The 17,308-nt window shown below is 35.5% G+C and overlaps 5 protein-coding genes and 1 pseudogene across 5 annotated transcripts in view; 3 read left to right on the top strand and 3 right to left on the bottom strand.

The window, feature by feature from the left end:
* Positions 1–17,308, top strand: part of LOC120173130 (heat shock cognate 70 kDa protein 2-like) — a 31,361-nt gene that overhangs the window by 5,865 nt on the left and 8,188 nt on the right. Inside the window, exon 2 of the mRNA XM_039180397.1 lies at positions 10,017–10,026. The gene's annotated coding sequence lies outside the window, so the exon portion shown is untranslated. The remainder of the gene's footprint in view (positions 1–10,016; positions 10,027–17,308) is intronic.
* LOC120173145 (DEAD-box ATP-dependent RNA helicase 57-like) lies at positions 1,206–3,135 on the top strand. Its single transcript, XM_039180407.1, has 9 exons — positions 1,206–1,286; positions 1,377–1,494; positions 1,585–1,631; positions 1,805–1,896; positions 1,988–2,086; positions 2,154–2,161; positions 2,258–2,338; positions 2,475–2,652; positions 2,943–3,135. Exons 1-9 carry the CDS (start codon positions 1,206–1,208, stop codon positions 3,133–3,135), a joined length of 897 nt encoding a protein of 298 aa, XP_039036338.1.
* LOC120173143 lies at positions 10,924–11,625 on the bottom strand. The gene has a single exon (XM_039180405.1). The coding sequence runs from the start codon at positions 11,623–11,625 to the stop codon at positions 10,924–10,926; it is 702 nt and encodes a 233-aa protein (XP_039036336.1).
* On the top strand, positions 13,464–14,030 carry LOC120173135 (annotated as a pseudogene).
* On the bottom strand, positions 14,415–15,803 carry LOC120173134. The gene is made up of 3 exons (XM_039180401.1): positions 15,267–15,803; positions 14,654–15,134; positions 14,415–14,566 (listed from the first exon to the last, which is right to left on the bottom strand). Exons 1-2 carry the CDS (start codon positions 15,690–15,692, stop codon positions 14,745–14,747), a joined length of 816 nt encoding a protein of 271 aa, XP_039036332.1. The 5' UTR covers positions 15,693–15,803; the 3' UTR covers positions 14,415–14,566; positions 14,654–14,744.
* On the bottom strand, positions 15,945–16,928 carry LOC120173136. Its single transcript, XM_039180402.1, has 3 exons — positions 16,738–16,928; positions 16,339–16,373; positions 15,945–16,255 (listed from the first exon to the last, which is right to left on the bottom strand). The coding sequence occupies exons 1-3, from the start codon at positions 16,742–16,744 to the stop codon at positions 15,992–15,994; spliced, it is 306 nt and encodes a 101-aa protein (XP_039036333.1). The 5' UTR covers positions 16,745–16,928; the 3' UTR covers positions 15,945–15,991.

Here is a 17,308-nt window from a genome sequence, read left to right as displayed (position 1 = left end):
AAACGGGGTTCAATTTATACCCCAGATATCCACATTTCCCTCTACATGAACAGTTTGCAGACGATGAAGAGATATAAATGTTAGGGTTCGAATCAGATCTTGTACTTTAGCGAGTTATTATATGAACTAATAGAATTAAGACTGTTTAATTTATAGGCACGAAACTAGAATTTAAAATCAGGAATTAAAATATAATTAACCATAAAATAAGAGGTAAAGTTCAAATGAACTAATAAAATTATTGATCAAAATATATACTTAAAACAAGCTTATTATTTTATTTAGTTAAGTTAGTGTATCTAAGGTAAAGTACGCAAATGGTCCCTCGGATATAGGGTATTACTTTATTTAGTCCATTGACTATTAAAAGTTATAAAATGATTTTCTAATTATAGAGTGTTGTTTTGTTAAGTTCTTTAATTATTCAAAGTTACAAAATGATCATTCGATTATTCATTATGTTCCAAACTTATTCCTTTTTGATAGAAAATGGACGATATTCTAAATGAATTAATTTGTTGATTGTGATATAATAAAACTTGTTCTCAAAATCTCAAAAGACTATTATATTTCTAATTATCATGTTAATGTTAAACAATTGTTAAATCTTTTTAACGAAAAAAGACGAGTTTGGAACATAATGAATAGTCAAGTTGTTGTTTTGTAACTTTTAATAATCGAAGGATTTAACAAAGCAACATTCTATAGTTAACTATTTTGTAATTTTTAATAGTTGAGGGATATAATAAAATAATATTCTATAATTGGATGACCATTTTTCTATTTTACCCTTGTATTTATTTTACACCTAAGTAAGTCTTTACTCTTTATTTGAAAACAAGTAATTCCTTATTTTAAAGGAAGTGTTTTTTTTGTGTTAAAGGGTTTAGGGTTTAGGTATACATTGACTAGATTAAAGCTAGAAGACTTATTTGGATATGTAAATCAAAGGTGAATAGGTGATGGACTTATCTGAATATAATTAAAAAAATTAGGGTACATTGTTGAAATATACAAAAATAACCCTCATTGTTAAAAAATACAAAAATAAAACATATCTAAAATTATTTCGCCCTTTTTTATGTACTTTTGCCGCCAAAACGAGAGATAATGTGCGAACTTAAATTGTTAAACCCCAAAACAAAAATAAAAACCCTCACTTCACCATAGCCGCCTTATTTGAAAGAGCTCTCACAGTTCCGATCATGGAAGACGGCGCTTCTTTCTTGTTCACCGGAACTAGCTTCAACAAAAAGAAGTACACCAGCGAGATCGCCCGGTTTAAGGTGTGTTTCTTCTTCACTTTTTTTCTTTCACAATTTTACTATGGAGTTCGGTTTGTATTCGAATATTTTATTCTCTTCGGTTTCGTTTAGGAGAAAAAAGAAACTGAAAACAAATTCGATTATTTGAGCTCGTTCGAACGTGCAAATCCAGATTCGGAGGAAGCTACGGTTTCTACCAAAAAACGAAAGCGTAAACAAGGAGCTTCCGGTATTTCTTTTCCTTTTACCTTTGCTTTTTTAGTTTATTAGCTGATATATTGAATCTCATATTCTGTTTTTTTTATTGATTGGAACATAGAAGCGGTGGAAGGATTTAATGTCTTTAAGAGTTCAATAAAAGCATCGGTATTAAGTAAAGTGAATAAAACAGATGAGGAAGAAGATATGATTTCCAAATAAAAGAAGAAATTAAACCGAAAATTGGAGGTTTGCTTCTAAAAATCCATGCATGAATCGCCTTTTTACGTAGTATCTTTGATATAGTTTTCATAATTTTGAATTTTTGATGTTGAGATTAGGCTGATTCGATTCTGCGGAAAAAGTATAATATTCATGTCTCTGGGAATAATGTTGCGACTCCACTGAAGAGTTTTGCGGAGTTAAGCTCAGTGTATGTGCTCCTCTGTATTCTTTTTAGAATATTAGTTGACATTGACCTTGTCTTTTGGTTGCATGAGTTGAGCTTTTCTTGAATTATGCAGATATGGATGTGAGTCTTACTTATTGCAGAATTTTGCTAAACTTGAATTTAAAGAGCCAACACCAATTCAACGGCAGGCTATCCCGATTCTCTTCTATCTGTATGTTCTTTTATTTACCTACTGCTACTTTTATTCTCTGCATTTTTAATTTTTTGTTGGCAATTAGGCTAAGCAGTAAAAATATCAGTATTTGGTTGTTTTTTCTTTATATATATTCAGTAAAGTCTCTTACTGGCTGAAAACTGAAACATTTTTTCATTGTTTGTGGAGGGCCGAGAATGCTTTGCTTGTGCTCCAACTGGATCTGGAAAAACCTTGGCTTTTGTATCACCCATGCTAATGAAACTCAAGGTATTTTTCCTTTGAGTACATTTTAGTAATTTTTTGCAAAAATCATTGCCAAGTTTTCTGATAAGTTTTCTTTTTCTATCAGCATGCGCCAACTGAAGGCATTAGAGCTTTCATTTTGTGTCCTACTCGTGAGTAGCTGCCCAGACAACCAGAGAGGGCAAAAAACTTGCAGAATACAATAAGTTTTATATCAAGTTATTGACTAAAAAACTCATAAGAAGTGGGGATTTATCAAAGCTGCACTGTGATATACTTATATCCACACCACTTCGCTTGCGTTCAGCTATCAAGAAAAAGAAACTTGATTTGAGCAGGTTTGGGTTATAAATTGTCTTGCCAGAACATTTATTTTCTCATTTTAGATTGTAGAGAGACCAATAGGATGAATATGTAGGTAAGTTGATCTTAAAAGCTCTTTCGACACTACTAATTTTTTGATTATTTCTGGTTTATTATAACTATTATTTGAATGTTTTTTAGTGCTCAACTATGCTTAGAACATTTTGTTTTTATCAGAATGGATAGAACAGTCTGAATGTTTCAAGGTTGAACATGAATTTTGAATCTAAGCTGCTTTCTTTATACAAATTTTATCTCTCTTCAGGGTTGAATATCTTGTCCTGGATGAGTCTGCCAAACTGTTTGAGCTTGGCTTGATAAAGCAGATTGATGCTGTGGTTAAAGCATGTTCCAATCCTTCAATAATATGCTCATTATTTAGTGCTACTTTACCTGATTCTGTTGAGGAACTTGCACGGACCATAATGCATGATGCTGTTCAAGTTATTATTGGCTGAAAGTAAGTACGCGATTATTATCTCCCAACAGTGAAGATGAATCCTCTTGATATACTTTAACTTTTTTATATTTATCCAGAATACAGCCTCTGATTCTGTTAATCAAAAGTTAGTTTTTGCTGGAACTGAATAAGGGAAACTCCTTGCACTGCGTCAGAGTTTTCAAGAGGTATGCCGCTTAAATGGATGTTGAGAAAGGTATTTCTCTTGCAATTATGATCACTTCCTATCATTCTGATGTTATACCATAGACAATCCACCTTATTTACCCTTAGAAATTGTGTTCGGTTGTTCATGGACTAGTTTCTGATGCATGGATGTGGGGATAAGGGTCCTTCAAATACATGGAAACCTAATAAAAGCCTAACCATACTGTCTTGTATACATGCCCGTTTATGACACTCACAAACGCCTTTGAGCAATATAAGTTGTACCAATATCCCTTATTTTATTTATTGCATTAGCAATATTTTGCTTGAAGTTGTGGAGGATATGAGCATAAAAAATCCATTTTCTTTTCTTGGTATCCATTTAGATGTTTTCCATCTGGAATGTCTTAACCATATTCTTGCTTTTGTATTCTAACTTGCTTGGCGGTAGAAATTGAATTCACCGGTTTTAATCTTTGTCCAAAGCAAAGAACGGGCGAAGGAACTGTATGAAGAGCTGAAATTTGATAATATTAGAGTTAGTGTCATCCATTCTGACTTATCTGAAATACAGGTAAGGGCTATTTCCTTGCTTATTAACTATGCTGGATTCGTTATTGTTTTGTTTTCCGCCTGCACCAACAAAAGAATTCTAATTTTTTAAATTTACTTGGTCCCGACATCTTATAATTTGAATGCAGCGTGAAAATGTTGATAATGACTTTCGGGCTGGCAAAACATGGGTTTTGATTGCCAGTGATGTCATTGTTGGTTTTTGGCAAAGTCCCACATTGGTTATGTATAAGAGGAGGGGAAATTCTTTTGTTATAAATAAAGCCATCATCCTCCTTAGTTAATCATCCCACAAATATAAGCCTTCTTCTATTTTAAAGGCTATTTGTATTCTTTATCTCTTTGTAATATTTCCTCTATTAGTGAAATATTTTGGTGTTCTCTTTTATGTCTATTTAATAGCTATTGTCGGGTATAGTTGTTGTCAATTATTGTCCTATTAAAATTATTTGTCTTGGTACTTCTGTCTAAGGAAAGTGGGTTTTAAGAGGGACCATTGTGACCCCTCCTCTTTCCTGGGAATCTACCTTGGGGTGATTTTTAGTACAATCGTTTTCACACTAGTCACTTAGATAATAGTTTTCAAGGTGAATTGTTCCCGAATTCCACAAAAATTGGTATCAACGCTCTTGGTTTATTTTAGTATGCTCTGTGGTTGCAGTTTAAGCTGATCTTCCACATCAGAAAAATTTCCTTGGGATAATTGACATTCCGCATTGGCAGCTATTAAATAGAATTTGTAGCAGAAATAGCAGACGCTTCTTCATCTTCAATTTTGGCAAGAAATGCTGTGACAAATGTTAGATTTGCAGTGGAGATTTTTGATGGCACCAGTCATTTCGGTATGTGGCAAAGCGAGATTCTAGATGCCCTATTTCAGCAGGGTCTAGACATTGCTATTGAAGGAGAGAAACCAGATGATGTTGAGGAGAAAGAATAGAAGAGGATCAATAGAATGACATGTGGTACTATTCGATCGTGTCTTTTTAGAGAGCAGAAGTATGTATTTTCTAAGGAAACTTCTGCAAGTAAATTGTGGAAGGCACTGGAGGAGAAATTTTTGAAGAAAAGCGGTCAGAACAAACTCTACATAAAAAAGAGATTGTTTCGCTTCAACTATGTACCAGGTACCACTATGAATGATCACATTACTAGCTTTAATCAGCTGGTGACTGATCTGATGAATATGGACGTGACTTTTGAAGATGAAGATCTGGCTCTGATGTTGATGGGATCACTTCTTGATGAGTTTGAGTATCTTGAAACTATTCTATTTCATGGGAAGGTTGATGTGTCTCTCAGTGAAATAATTGCTGCCTTATATAGTTATGAATTGAGAAAGAAAGACAAACAAGAAAACACAAGTGTCAAAGCAGAAGCTCTTGTTGTTAGAGGCCGTTCGAAGAGTCAGAATAAAGGAAGCAGAGGGAGATCGAAGTCAAAGTCCAAATTGAGCAAAGATAAATGTGCCTTTTGTCGAGAAAAAGGGCACTGAAGAAAGAATGTCCCAGGTAAAGAATAAAGGCAAACCTGAAAGGGGGAAGGCTGTCTCAGAATCAAATGTGGTTGAGTATGATGATGGAGATTCAGATTTCACATTCGCTGCTACGCCATCAACCAGCTGTTCCAGTTCATGGTTATTAGATTCAGCTTGTAGCCACCATATGACCCCCAATAGAAATGGTTCTTTGATTTTAAAGAACTAAAAGGTGGAATTGTCTACACATCAAATAATTCCCCTCTTGACACACTTGGATTGGTTCAATTCGCTTGAGGAATCAGATGGATCAATCAGAACCTTAACAGGTGTCCATTATGTACCAGATTTAATGAGAAATCTCATCTCTGTGGGAACCTTAGAGTCAAAAGGTTTAGAAGTGAGGGCAAAAGATGGGATTATGAGGATTATCTCTGGTGCACTGGTGATAATGAAGGGAATCCGAAAAAGAAACAATGTGTATTACTTTCTGGGTAGTACAATTGTTGGGACAGCAGCAGTGGCAGTTTCTACTGATGAACATGAGTCAGAAGCAACCATGTTATGGCATATGCTTTTGGGGCATGTTGGTGAAAAATCCTTGAAATTACTGATAGATCAAGGATTATTGAAGGGTGCTCGGGCTTGCAAATTAGCTTTTTGTGAGCATTGCATCAAAGAGAAGAAGACGAGGGTGAAATTTGGAACATCAATCCATGATACTAAAGGTATTTTGGATTATGTTCATTCAGATGTATGGGGCCTTCCAAGACAACTTCATTGGGAGGAACACACTATTATGTCACCTTTGTTGATGATTTTTCCCGGAGAGTTTGGGTGTATCCAATGAAGACAAAGGATGAGGATCTAGGATTTTTCCTTAAATGAAAAAAGATGATGGAGACTCAAACAGGCAGAAAAATCAAACGTCTCCGTACAAACAATGGTGGAGAGTACAAAAATGATCCATTTCTGAAAGTCTGTGAAGAGGAAGGTATTGTTAGGCACTTCACTGTCAGAGGTACACCACAACAGAATGGGGTGGCAGAGCGTATGAACCGGACATTAGTGGAGAAAGTTCGGTGTATGTTGTCTAATGTTGGGTTAGGCAAAGAATTTTGGGCTGAGGCTTTGGTCTATGCTTGTCACCTTGTCAACCGCTTACCATCGACTGCTATTGGTGGTAAAACACCATTAGAGAAATGGTTTGGAGTACCTGCTACAGATTATGATTCCTTACATGTATTTGGTTCCACTGCATACTACCATGTTAAGGAGTCAAAGCTGGATCCAAGAGCAAAGAAGGCGATCTTTATGGGGATCACCTCTGGTGTGAAAGGCTATCGTCTTTGGTATCCAGAAACAAAGAAAATAATCTTCAGCAGGGATGTTACCTTTGATGAATCTATCATGTTGAGAAATGTGACTTCAGAAAAATTGTAGCAGACAGATAGAACTCCCAAACAGGTGGAGTTTGAAGGAAGCAAATTTGTCCAACCAGTAAAGAAACTGATGTTGACTCTCCTATGGTAGAAGAAGAGTCAGATGAAGAAGAGGTTCAGACCCAAGAACCTCCACAACAACATGAATCAATTGCACTCAGAAAGGGAAAGAGGACCATTAGACAACCTGCTCATGCTGATATGGTCTCTTTTGCATCACCAATTGCAATTGATGACGTTCCTGCCACTTTTAATGAAGCAGTTCAAAGTTCAAAACATAAAAAGTGGAGGATCGCCATGAATGAAGAAATGCAATCCCTTCAAAAGAATCAGACGTGGAAACTAGCTAGTCTTCGAAGGGAAAGAAGGCAATTGGGTGCAAGTGGGTATATGCAAAGAAAGATGGATTTCCTGACAAGAATAACATCCGCTACAAAGCAAGATTGGTGCTAAAGGCTACGCTCAAACGGAGGAGTTGATTATAATGAAGTATTTTTCCAGTTGTAAAACATTCCTCCATCAGAATTTTGTTGGCTTTGGTAGCGCAGTTGGATTTGGAACTAGTTCAGATGGATGTAAAAACTGCATTTTACATGGAGACTTGGATGAGGAAATCTACATGACTCAGCCAGATGGATTCAAAGTTGCTGAAAAAAAGAGATGGTGTGCAAATTAGAAAAATCGCTGTACGGATTAAAGCAATCTCCAAGGCAGTGGTACAAGCGATTTGACAAGTTTATGATATGGCAGAAGTACACAAGAAGCAAATATGATCATTGTGTGTATTTACGCGAGCTAGAAGATGGATCCTATATATATCTTCTTCTTTATGTTGATGATATGCTGATAGCTTCTAGGAGTCAGACAGAAATTGCGAAACTAAAGACTCAATTGAACAGGGAGTTTGAGATGAAGATCTTGGTGAAGCGAAGAAGATTCTAGGCATGGAGATATCAAGGGATAAAAATTGGGGAGGCTTTGTTTGTCTCAAAGAATATCTGAGGAAGGTACTAAAACGTTTTGGCATAAATGAGATGTCAAAACCAGTTAGTACACCTCTTGCTCCTCATTTCAAGCTCGGTGCATCCATGTCACCTAAGGATGATGCAGAACGGGAATACATGTCAAAGGTTCCGTATGCAAGTGCTGTTGGTAGCTTGATGTATGCAATGGTGTGTACGAGACCCGATATTTCACAGGCAATTGGGTTGTGAGCAGGTATATGCATGATCCTGGAAAGGAGCATTGGCAAGCTGTGAAATGGATTCTGCGATATATTCTGAACACCGTAGATGTTGGTTTGGTCTTTCAGCAGGACAAACAAGATGGTCAGTGTGTATTTGGGTATTGTGATTCAGACTATGCAGGTGATTTGGACAAGCGTCGATCAACTACTGGTTATGTGTTTATATTTGCAAAGGCACCAGTCAGTTGGAAGTCCACCTTACAGTCAACAGTGGCTTTGTTACTACAGAGGCAGAGTATATGGCAGTTACAGAGGCTGTGAAGAGGCAATTTGGCTTCAAGGGTTGCTTGGTGAATTGGGAATGGAACAAAAGCACATCAAAGTGCACTGCGACAGTCAGAGTGCTATTCATTTAGCAAAGAACCAAGTTTACCATGCAAGGACGAAGCATATCTCTGTTCGATATCACTTTGTACGAGAGATTCTAGAAGAAGGTGGAGTCATAATCCAGAAGATTCGGACCACTGAGAATCCTGCTGATATGTTGACAAAAGGTGGTAACTGCGGTCAAGTTTAAACATTGTTTAGACTTGGTCAATATTGTTACAAATTAAAAGATTGTTTTTTAGAGATGTGTGTGGAATTTGCCAAGGTGGAGATTTGTTGGTTTTTGGCAAAGTCTCACATTGGTTGTTTATAAAGAGGAGGGGAAATTCTTTTGTTATAAATAAAGCCATCTTCCTCCTTAGTTAATCATCCCACAAATATAAGCCTTCTTCTATTTTAAAGGTTATTTGTATTCTTTCTCTTTTTATAATATTTCCTCTATTAGTGAAATATTTTGGTGTTCTCTTTTATGTCTATTTAATAGCTATTGTCGGGTATAGTTATTGTCAATTATTGTCCTATTAAAATTACTTGTCTTGGTAGTTCTGTCTAAGGAAAGTGGGTTTTAAGAGGGACCATTGTGACCCCTCCTCTTTCCTGGGAATCTACTTTAGGGTGATTTTTAGTACAATCGTTTTCACACTAGTCACCTAAATAATAGTTTTCAAGGTGAATTGTTATTGGTGGAAATTAACCCGAATTCTACAACAGTCATTGCCCGTGGTATGGATTTCAAGGGTGCCAATTGTGTGATTAATTACGATTTTCCAGTTCCGCTACTGCTTACATTCATTGAATCGGTATGTGCAGACCTTGCTTGTTAAACAGATGGAAATAGATTCTCTTTTTTGGTGTGGTTATTTTAACAAAGTTTAATTGATGTCTCAAATAGGTCGGTCCGGCAGAGCAGGGAGGACCGGAGAAGCTATTACTTTCCACACAGAAGATGATGTTCCGTTTTTGCGTAACATAGCTAATGTGATGTCAGCATCTGGCTGTGAGGTCCCATCTTGGATCATGGCTATGCGTAAGCTAAGGTGGAGGAAGCATCGGCCAAAACGAGAGTCGATTTTAACTATACGGGATAATGTGGAAGATTAAACGATTTGCAGGGAACAATTTGCGCCAGATTTTTCGTACTTTTATCGTGGAGCTCTTTATTTCATAACTTGTTTGATAGGATTTTTATCTGTTTGGTGTGCCAACCAGTGCGGTGAAGATTATTTATGCCTCGATCTAGACCAAACCAGTCCGGTGAAGAGTATTTATGCCTCGATCGAGACCAATCCAGTGCGGTGAAGAGTATTTATGCCTCGATCGAGACCAAAACGGCACTCGGATTTGTTAGGTCAGGAAAATGATTGTTGTAGGTTTTGGGGTAGGTTAAAGGCTTCCTTCCTGCTTAAAACTGGTCGGGTCGTACAGTTAATATATACGATACGCCTTCAAAAAAATTTGAGTTCGAAGTTTAAACTTAAATTCTTCCTTTGAAAATATAATATGCTTTATCTTATCAAACCAAGTAATTATAGTTGAATATTTTAATTATTGTACATAATAGATTATTTTCATGAATAACAGATTGAATCTGGATTTCTTTTCATGCTGATGGTCTCCTGGGTCTGAGGGTCATCAATTTAAAAATTAAATTAACTTGAAATGGTCTCTTAACTCGTTCAATTTTAATATCTAACCTTATTGATCTATTCGATTTTAGTCTCTTAGTGTTAACTCCGTTTGATTTTGGTCATTCGGTTATGTTTGGGATTCAAGTAAAAAAGACTTGAATAAAAGGAGTTAATGTTTGGGATTCAAGTAAAAAAGACTTGAATAAAAGGAGTTAACGAAAATCAATGGCTTATTTTTAATCGGCCAAACCCTAAACATAGGGACTTTTCGCGTGGTTTATTATTATTTTTAAATTTAACGGGTTTTAGAGTATTGTATTTACAAATAACGAATCCAAATGTTAAATTCATTTTATTTTCTAAGATTTAGGTAAGCTTATTTTTTCTCATATTCAAATTTGAATGTTTTAATTATCATCTACCATGATTATGGAGTAGGCTGCTTACGCATTCAAAAATCAAACTATTTCACTTTTTAAATTTTTTAATGAATATCCAGTTAATACATTAATTAATTAAAATTTAATATTTGGATTTTGAAAGGACTAGAATTCAAATTTTACAAAAATAAAAATGGAAGAAATCTAATTTATGATTATCCTTATAAAACACTCAAAATGCTTCTAATTAATCTCGTGAAAAAAATCTTAAACTGTTCATAATCCTGTCTAAATCGATTTAATAAATATTGTAATCGAGAATAATCATACCTAAAAGCATTTAAGACATTATTTTTAATATATTTATTAAATCTAAGACCCGCTAGATTTTGGCAATCTATAATATTTGGAGTGTGTGGCATTATATAAAATCACGAAGCATGGGAGCACAGCTCTTGCATTCAGAGCAATAAGCTCTTCGGAGCCTTCCAATGGATCTTTAGACAAACTCGCCACCGAATCGAGCCCGCCTTCACGTCGGCAACACCGAGCAACCCTTCCGGCAATTACTCGGCAAACAACAACGGCTTCCCTATATAAATCTTATTATTAACACCGCATTCCTTCGTAACTCTCCGATGTGCTCGTCGGCTATCGTTGCTTGACGCCACCGATTCTTCGCCCGCCGACCCGACCAGCCGGACCATTCTGCAAACCCCACAACTTTCCTTGCTACAAATCCTTGACAACTCATTGTTACCTAAGGAACAAGTAACAGTGGCACCATGGAACCTCAACAGTTCATTGCCATCAACAGCCAATTTCCGAGAAATATTTGCAGACTTGGATTTAGTAATCTCCATATACTCTTCAAACCTCTTGAGAACACCGATGTTATGATTGATCTTCAATATTTTCTCGATTTTGGGCCCGGCTTTACCGTCCCAACCAGAATCGAACATGGCTTCAACGACTCGAAAAGCCGGGTCCTTTTGGCAGAGGTTCGAAACCAGACACGAATCCGTTCTGCTCGTTGAAGGGACACGATTTAGGTGTGTTAATGTTGCGTTCATGTTGGAACAAGATGAAAAAACAAAGGTTTTAGGAAGTGAAGAACAGGTCCAAACATCCTTTTTGGTGTTGGATTTTGATGTATTTTCTCTTTGTGAGGGAGATGGTTTTGGTTTGGGTTTAAAGCATTTAATGGAGGAACTGGGATGACAGACCAGAGCAGCCATGGAAGCAGCCATTAAGATCTTTTCAGACATTTTTGTTTTCCTCTAAGAACACCATTTGCTTTGGTAGAGCGTATGCATATATATATTTGGAATACCCACGAAATCTGCAGAAACTTTAATGCATTGAATGTAAAAAAAATGGCATGAAACTTATATGTTTAATGGGAGATTATAATTGCTTGAATTTGATTTCATTCTGATTTGACTACAATTATAATTATTTAATTTATTACCAATTAATTTAATTTTGATATTATAATAATAGAGTAACTACATGATTAATCACTAATGTTTGTGTTTTATTCATTTTTTCTCACCGATTTCAAAAAAACATAATATCTAGTCATTTTTTTATTTAATTAATATATGATCACCATTCGATTGGAGAATTTATATATATTTTAATTTAATATATCTATTTTAATAAAGTTAGTCCTCCAACCAATGATGATACATGACACGACATGTGACACCAATGACATGTGAATCATTTGATTGGAGAATTAAATTTATTTTAATTTATTAAAAATATGATTAAGTTGAGAAAATATGTAAATAAAAAGGATCAAATATGTGATTATACCAAAATATTTAACGATAGTTAATTCTTGATGACCACGTCTTAATTAAACATAAACATAAGTGATCAATCATATAGTTAACCCTATAATAATTTAGTATAAAGGAAATCCTTTTAATCCAATCTACTTAAATATATCAAGATTTGAACACTAAACCTTCCAAGTTTTAAAATTTAAACATTATTAAATATTTTAAATCAAAATTTCTTATTAGTCAATATATTATAAATAAATTATAAATTTAATTCAGATCTCTTATAATTTTGTTATATTATCCTTTACAATTTAAATCATTTAAAAAAATTTAAATTTCAAAACCTATAAAAACAAAAATTGATTACATTAAAACACATAAATTATAAGCACAACTTAAGATTAATAACAGAGTTGGACTGTTTTAACATATATACTATAATAACTCTTAAAAGCCAAAACATCTAGAAATATTTAATTAATTGGTGTTACAAGTTAACCAAATATTTATTTAATAATAATAAATTTAAAAAATAATCTTTAAATGATAATAACTATTTTTATATAATTTTAAATAAAATAATTAAAATTAATCATTTAAATATAATTTTATATACTATTATTTCTTTAAAAGAACATGTTATCTTGTTATATATGCACCATGGGGTCTATGTTTAAGCTTCTTGAAGGTTTAAAGTTTTAGCACTTAGCGGCTGCTCCTTCCTGCTTAGAACTTCAATCCATAACGATCTCTCTCATTCTCAGCCAACATGGGGTATGTTTTCTTCGTAAATTTTTGCTTAAATCATAGCATTTCTTCTCTGTTGCTTAGCTTGTCTGTGTTTCTTTTTCCCTTTAAAGTGTTTAAGCTACTCCTGAAATGGTTTTTTCATGAGAATTGTTGGTTTTTTTAATCTGGGTTTTGGGTCTTTCAGTCCTTTGCTAATTATGTTCTTTTAGCTATGATGTAGATTTTGGTGCAAATAGTTATCCTATGGGTATTTTAATACTATGTTATTCGGACTTGGGTTTTGACAATCGTATGCAGGATATTTTCAATGTTTTCAAACTTGTTTTAATGTACTTGGAGGGTCATATACAGTAATATTCAAATGTGTTGGACACGAATAGTTCAAAGAGAAATTAGAGAACATGCGTCATTAAAGAAATCATTATTATTCGTAAAGGTCATGAGCTTGTCAAATGGTTGAGACTACTTAGAAAAAATACTACTTTGTAATCACTTTAGCTTAATAAAAAAGAAAAAAAAAAGAATAATAATATGGGTCATGCTTTATTTCAGGAAGACATGGAATGGGACCCGGACGTAAGCTGAGGACCCACTGAGGCAGCGGTAGGCTGACAAGGCATACAAGAAGTCCAACCTTGGAAATGAGTGGAAGAAGCCATTTGCTGGTTCTTCCCATGCCAATGGCGTTGTCCTTGAGAAGATGTAAGACTTTGGCTCTTTCTATTTCCTCTTCATTTTTACGTTAAACTCCGATCCAATTACTGTACTGATGGCTTCGAAACATGACAGAGGTATCGAGGCTAAGCAGCCGAACTCTGCCATTAGAAAATGTGCTAGAGTTCAATTGATTAAGAATGGAAAGAAGATTGCGGCGTTCGTACCAAATGATGGTTGCTTGAATTACATCGAAGAAAATGTGAGTGTTGATCAAACTCATGTAACTTTTAATTGTCATCCTTTTCCCTGCTTCTCTTCTGATGGTAATAAATGGCTTTAGGATGAGGTGTTGATTGCTGGATTCGGAAGAAAGGGTCGTGCCGTCGGTGATATTCCTGGTGTTAGATTCAAGGTTGTGAAGGTCTCTAGACTTTCACAGTTGGCACTCTTCAGAGGAGAAGCCAAGATCATAAGTTTGCTAGGCGACTCTTTATACTTCTTAAAACCGACATCGTTTTATTTCTCTGAAGCTTTTCCAGACAACGTTTTGTGTGCCTTCGGGATATCCTATCGAACTTATGAGGTCATCTTAATCGAAAAAGATTTTGGTACTTTTGCATGCTGTTTTCTCTTCTACATGCTGTATGGATTCTAGTATTTATTTTTTAGATCTGTTTATGTTTCTTCTAATCATAAAATATTATAAGAATTAATACCCATATATGAGGACATAGATACAACCATTCAGCCCTTTCAATACATTATACATCTTTAAAATGTTGAACATACTTGTTTCATCAACATACTAGTAGTATGTGATATTTATGCCCGGGTTCGAATAACTTGCAGTTTAGAACTCACAAATTTTCATAGGGGCTAGAATCTTCAACAAGTATATTTCGGAGAGGTTGTACCATAAAAACTCTGGGATGTCTCTCTTGAAGTGCATTGTTGATCCAAATGAGAACTTCAACTGGTATCCTTAAGCCGGAAGTAATTTCAGAAATCACTGTAGGAGTGCAAGATAAAAATCAGTTATGGGTTCTTTTGTAGTGTTCGAATTTATATCAGCAGCTGATATTCAGGAGTAGCTTACCAGTCGTATGATGCATTAGTGTTTTGTCTCAATTTTAGGAGCTTCTTTTGATGTGATAATGTATAGAACCTCAGACTCAGGAGATAGATCATCAGTGCTCTGGTACTGTAAGAGGAACGACCTTGGTATCTTTAATTCGAGAGCCATCCTTGCCTCCTATTTTCACAACGAGCTTTGGAAAATCTGAACCGAAGATTTTTTCTGCAGAACGAATACCCTGAGCCTTTGAGTAACTTTCTCTGCCAGTTTTTTGGGAGATTTTATTCTGAAGTTTAGGGGACATGCCAGAGCTTAGTTTAGGGTTTCTTGAAGCACTCTGTGCCTTTGTTGCAATAGTTGTTGATCTTTGAAGAGCTCTAGGAGATGCCTTGTTTGAGCCACCACTTGGGATAGTGCTTTTTTCTTCAATTTTAGGCATGCCAATAAGTACAACTGGGAGGGAGGGTACACTTCGAGTTCGATTGTGTCTGGATGACCGTACCTGCATTCATCACAATTTCTCATTGGTTATTGACCAGCAAAGCTAACTAGAGCTAAAAATTTGTTCATATATTAATTAGCTAAAAGTCAATTCCCATACGGTACAGAGAAATTTCTAGAAATACGAACTAACCCCATTGGAAAAGGCAAATTTTGGTGATGGAGGTCGAAGGCCTGAGGGTTTTATCTCAGCTGGATGAAGAAATCCGGTACTTCCATCTGAAGCTTTGCTTTCACTTTCATCCAGTGAACCAGTAACCTCATCACCATCTCCTAGTGAAGGCTGGTGAGTATGACTAGCACTTACAACATTAAACCTTTTATTAGCAGTAGAGGTTGGTGATGATAACGATCCCTCTGAGGACCATTCACCGGGTGAGCTACTAGCAAACGACTTACTGGAATGGGGCTTGGTAGGAGATTTCAACGTAGTTGAGAGTACCAAATGTCCTGTTCGACTTTTACCTTTGGCTGCACTTTTGGATGCATTGGTGGAAGTGTAACTGGAGGAAGATGAGTTAACTAAGCCGGAGTCATTATTTTGTCTAATCGTATCCATGGAAGAATTACAGGAAGATAGGGTAGAAGATCTGGAAGATCGTGGAGTCCTAGGCAAAATATTTCTTGAACCATCCGAAGGAGTCCTTGGTATTGTGGTCCCTCTACCTACAACAGATAAATGGAAATCAAACAGAAAATATGATCAAGAAAGTGAGATCCGTCCTAAACCGCCTCGACCACATCCTTGTTTCAAAGATCCTAATCTAAAGGTGTAATATGAATTACCCGTCGGACTTTTTGCACCCTTTTCCATTGTGAAATCCTTAGCACCCAAGGAAGCCCTCCTGGCCAGTACATTCAGTGGCTTACGAAGAGATGGAGTTGATACCGTTCTTCTACAAACAGTCTATAGGATTCGGTGTTTGTAAAACGAAAAATAAAATCAGAATCTGCAGTGATATAACTCATGTGGTAAAGAGTATTCAACAGAAGCAATAATTGAATGTTAATACGCAGAATACATGCCTGAGAAGTTTGTGGTCGGGCAGAAGCCTGTTTCATTGTCTTACCAGGATCTTTCGTTGCTATATTTGGCTTCTTAGGAGCGGCTTTCTGCTTCCCCTGAAACCGCAAAGCAATGTCATTGGAGAAACAAAACAAAGGGACTAAGAAATGAAACAGTGGTATCCATTTCTTGAATGTACCTTGTCGTGATTAGAGTATTCTAACTTCTTTGAAGCTGGAAAAAAAAAAGACTGGGCATTCAGTTTGAGATATTTCTTCGATCATGGCTAACAAGCTATAAAAAGAAGCATGTCATGGACGAATATGAACTAATTTAATATAATTCTATGTTATTTGGACTCGTGTATCATTTGTAGGAGTCATATCCTTGTATTAATGTTTGAGAATGCGTTGGATGCATGTATTTGAAGAAAAACGAATGGTACAACATAGATAAATGACGCATTGGGTGCATCAAATCACACATCTAAAGATGAATCAATATCCATTGAAATTATATTCTGTGGCATCAAAGCAAACCATTGGGTGCATCAGCATTAAAATAATGCAAGAGTCGAACAAAAACGAACTATACTTACGTGCCATAATCCGTGAATCTTTTGTTTCCAGTTCCCTTTTAACTGCATTGCCAGACACTCTGTTAGATTTCTGGATTGAAGCTCCAATATCCTCATCAAAATCAGCCTCGAGACGTTCTCGCTTCGAAGCTCCACACGAATCAGGAGATCTGTTCACATCCTTTTGACCGGAGAACTCCTCTGGCTCAAGAAAAGCTATAAAAACAGAATCAAAAGAGGAAATTCTAGAACTAGAAAGCGTTAATTAACCGCAAGTAAAAAATAAAAATCGATGAATTCATACCTGCACTACTAAAGAAAGAGCTATCCCATGTCATACTTTTGTGTAATTTTTTCCTTCCATTTCCCCTCGTCTCGTCTTCCTCCAATTCTCCATCTAACTTTCCATATTCATCAAAACAGCCTAATCAGATTTCTATAAAATACACAAAATCCAAAATTTTCAGGAAAATAAAAATAATTATTGATCAATGTGAAGCTTTATTGGAAAGTTTTTGCTAAAAAATGATCCATAGAAGTTGATGAAATATGAAAATTTTCCATGTTCTCAATGAATCGGAAGCTAAATATT

This window comes from Hibiscus syriacus, unplaced genomic scaffold, assembly GCF_006381635.1.
Source record: "Hibiscus syriacus cultivar Baekdansim isolate YM2019G1 unplaced genomic scaffold, ASM638163v2 tig00111941_pilon, whole genome shotgun sequence".
NCBI classification, from domain to species: domain Eukaryota; kingdom Viridiplantae; phylum Streptophyta; class Magnoliopsida; order Malvales; family Malvaceae; genus Hibiscus; species Hibiscus syriacus.
Note: the sequence above shows the minus strand (reverse complement) of the source record. Positions and strands in the feature narration are given on the sequence as shown.

Excerpts from the sequence above, each read along its gene's own strand:
- LOC120173145 (XM_039180407.1), top strand. The coding sequence starts at position 1,206 with ATGGAAGACGGCGCTTCTTTCTTGTTCACCGGAACTAGCTTCAACAAA. Across the intron at positions 1,495-1,584 it reads GCGTAAACAAGGAGCTTCCG|AAGCGGTGGAAGGATTTAAT; the intron begins GTATTTCTTTTC and ends ATTGGAACATAG. Across the intron at positions 1,897-1,987 it reads TTTGCGGAGTTAAGCTCAGT|ATATGGATGTGAGTCTTACT; the intron begins GTATGTGCTCCT and ends TGAATTATGCAG.
- LOC120173143 (XM_039180405.1), bottom strand. The coding sequence starts at position 11,625 with ATGTCTGAAAAGATCTTAATGGCTGCTTCCATGGCTGCTCTGGTCTGT.
- LOC120173134 (XM_039180401.1), bottom strand. The coding sequence starts at position 15,692 with ATGGATACGATTAGACAAAATAATGACTCCGGCTTAGTTAACTCATCT. Across the intron at positions 15,135-15,266 it reads AATTTGCCTTTTCCAATGGG|GTACGGTCATCCAGACACAA; the intron begins GTTAGTTCGTAT and ends TGATGAATGCAG.
- LOC120173136 (XM_039180402.1), bottom strand. Across the intron at positions 16,256-16,338 it reads AATACTCTAATCACGACAAG|GGGAAGCAGAAAGCCGCTCC; the intron begins GTACATTCAAGA and ends TTGCGGTTTCAG.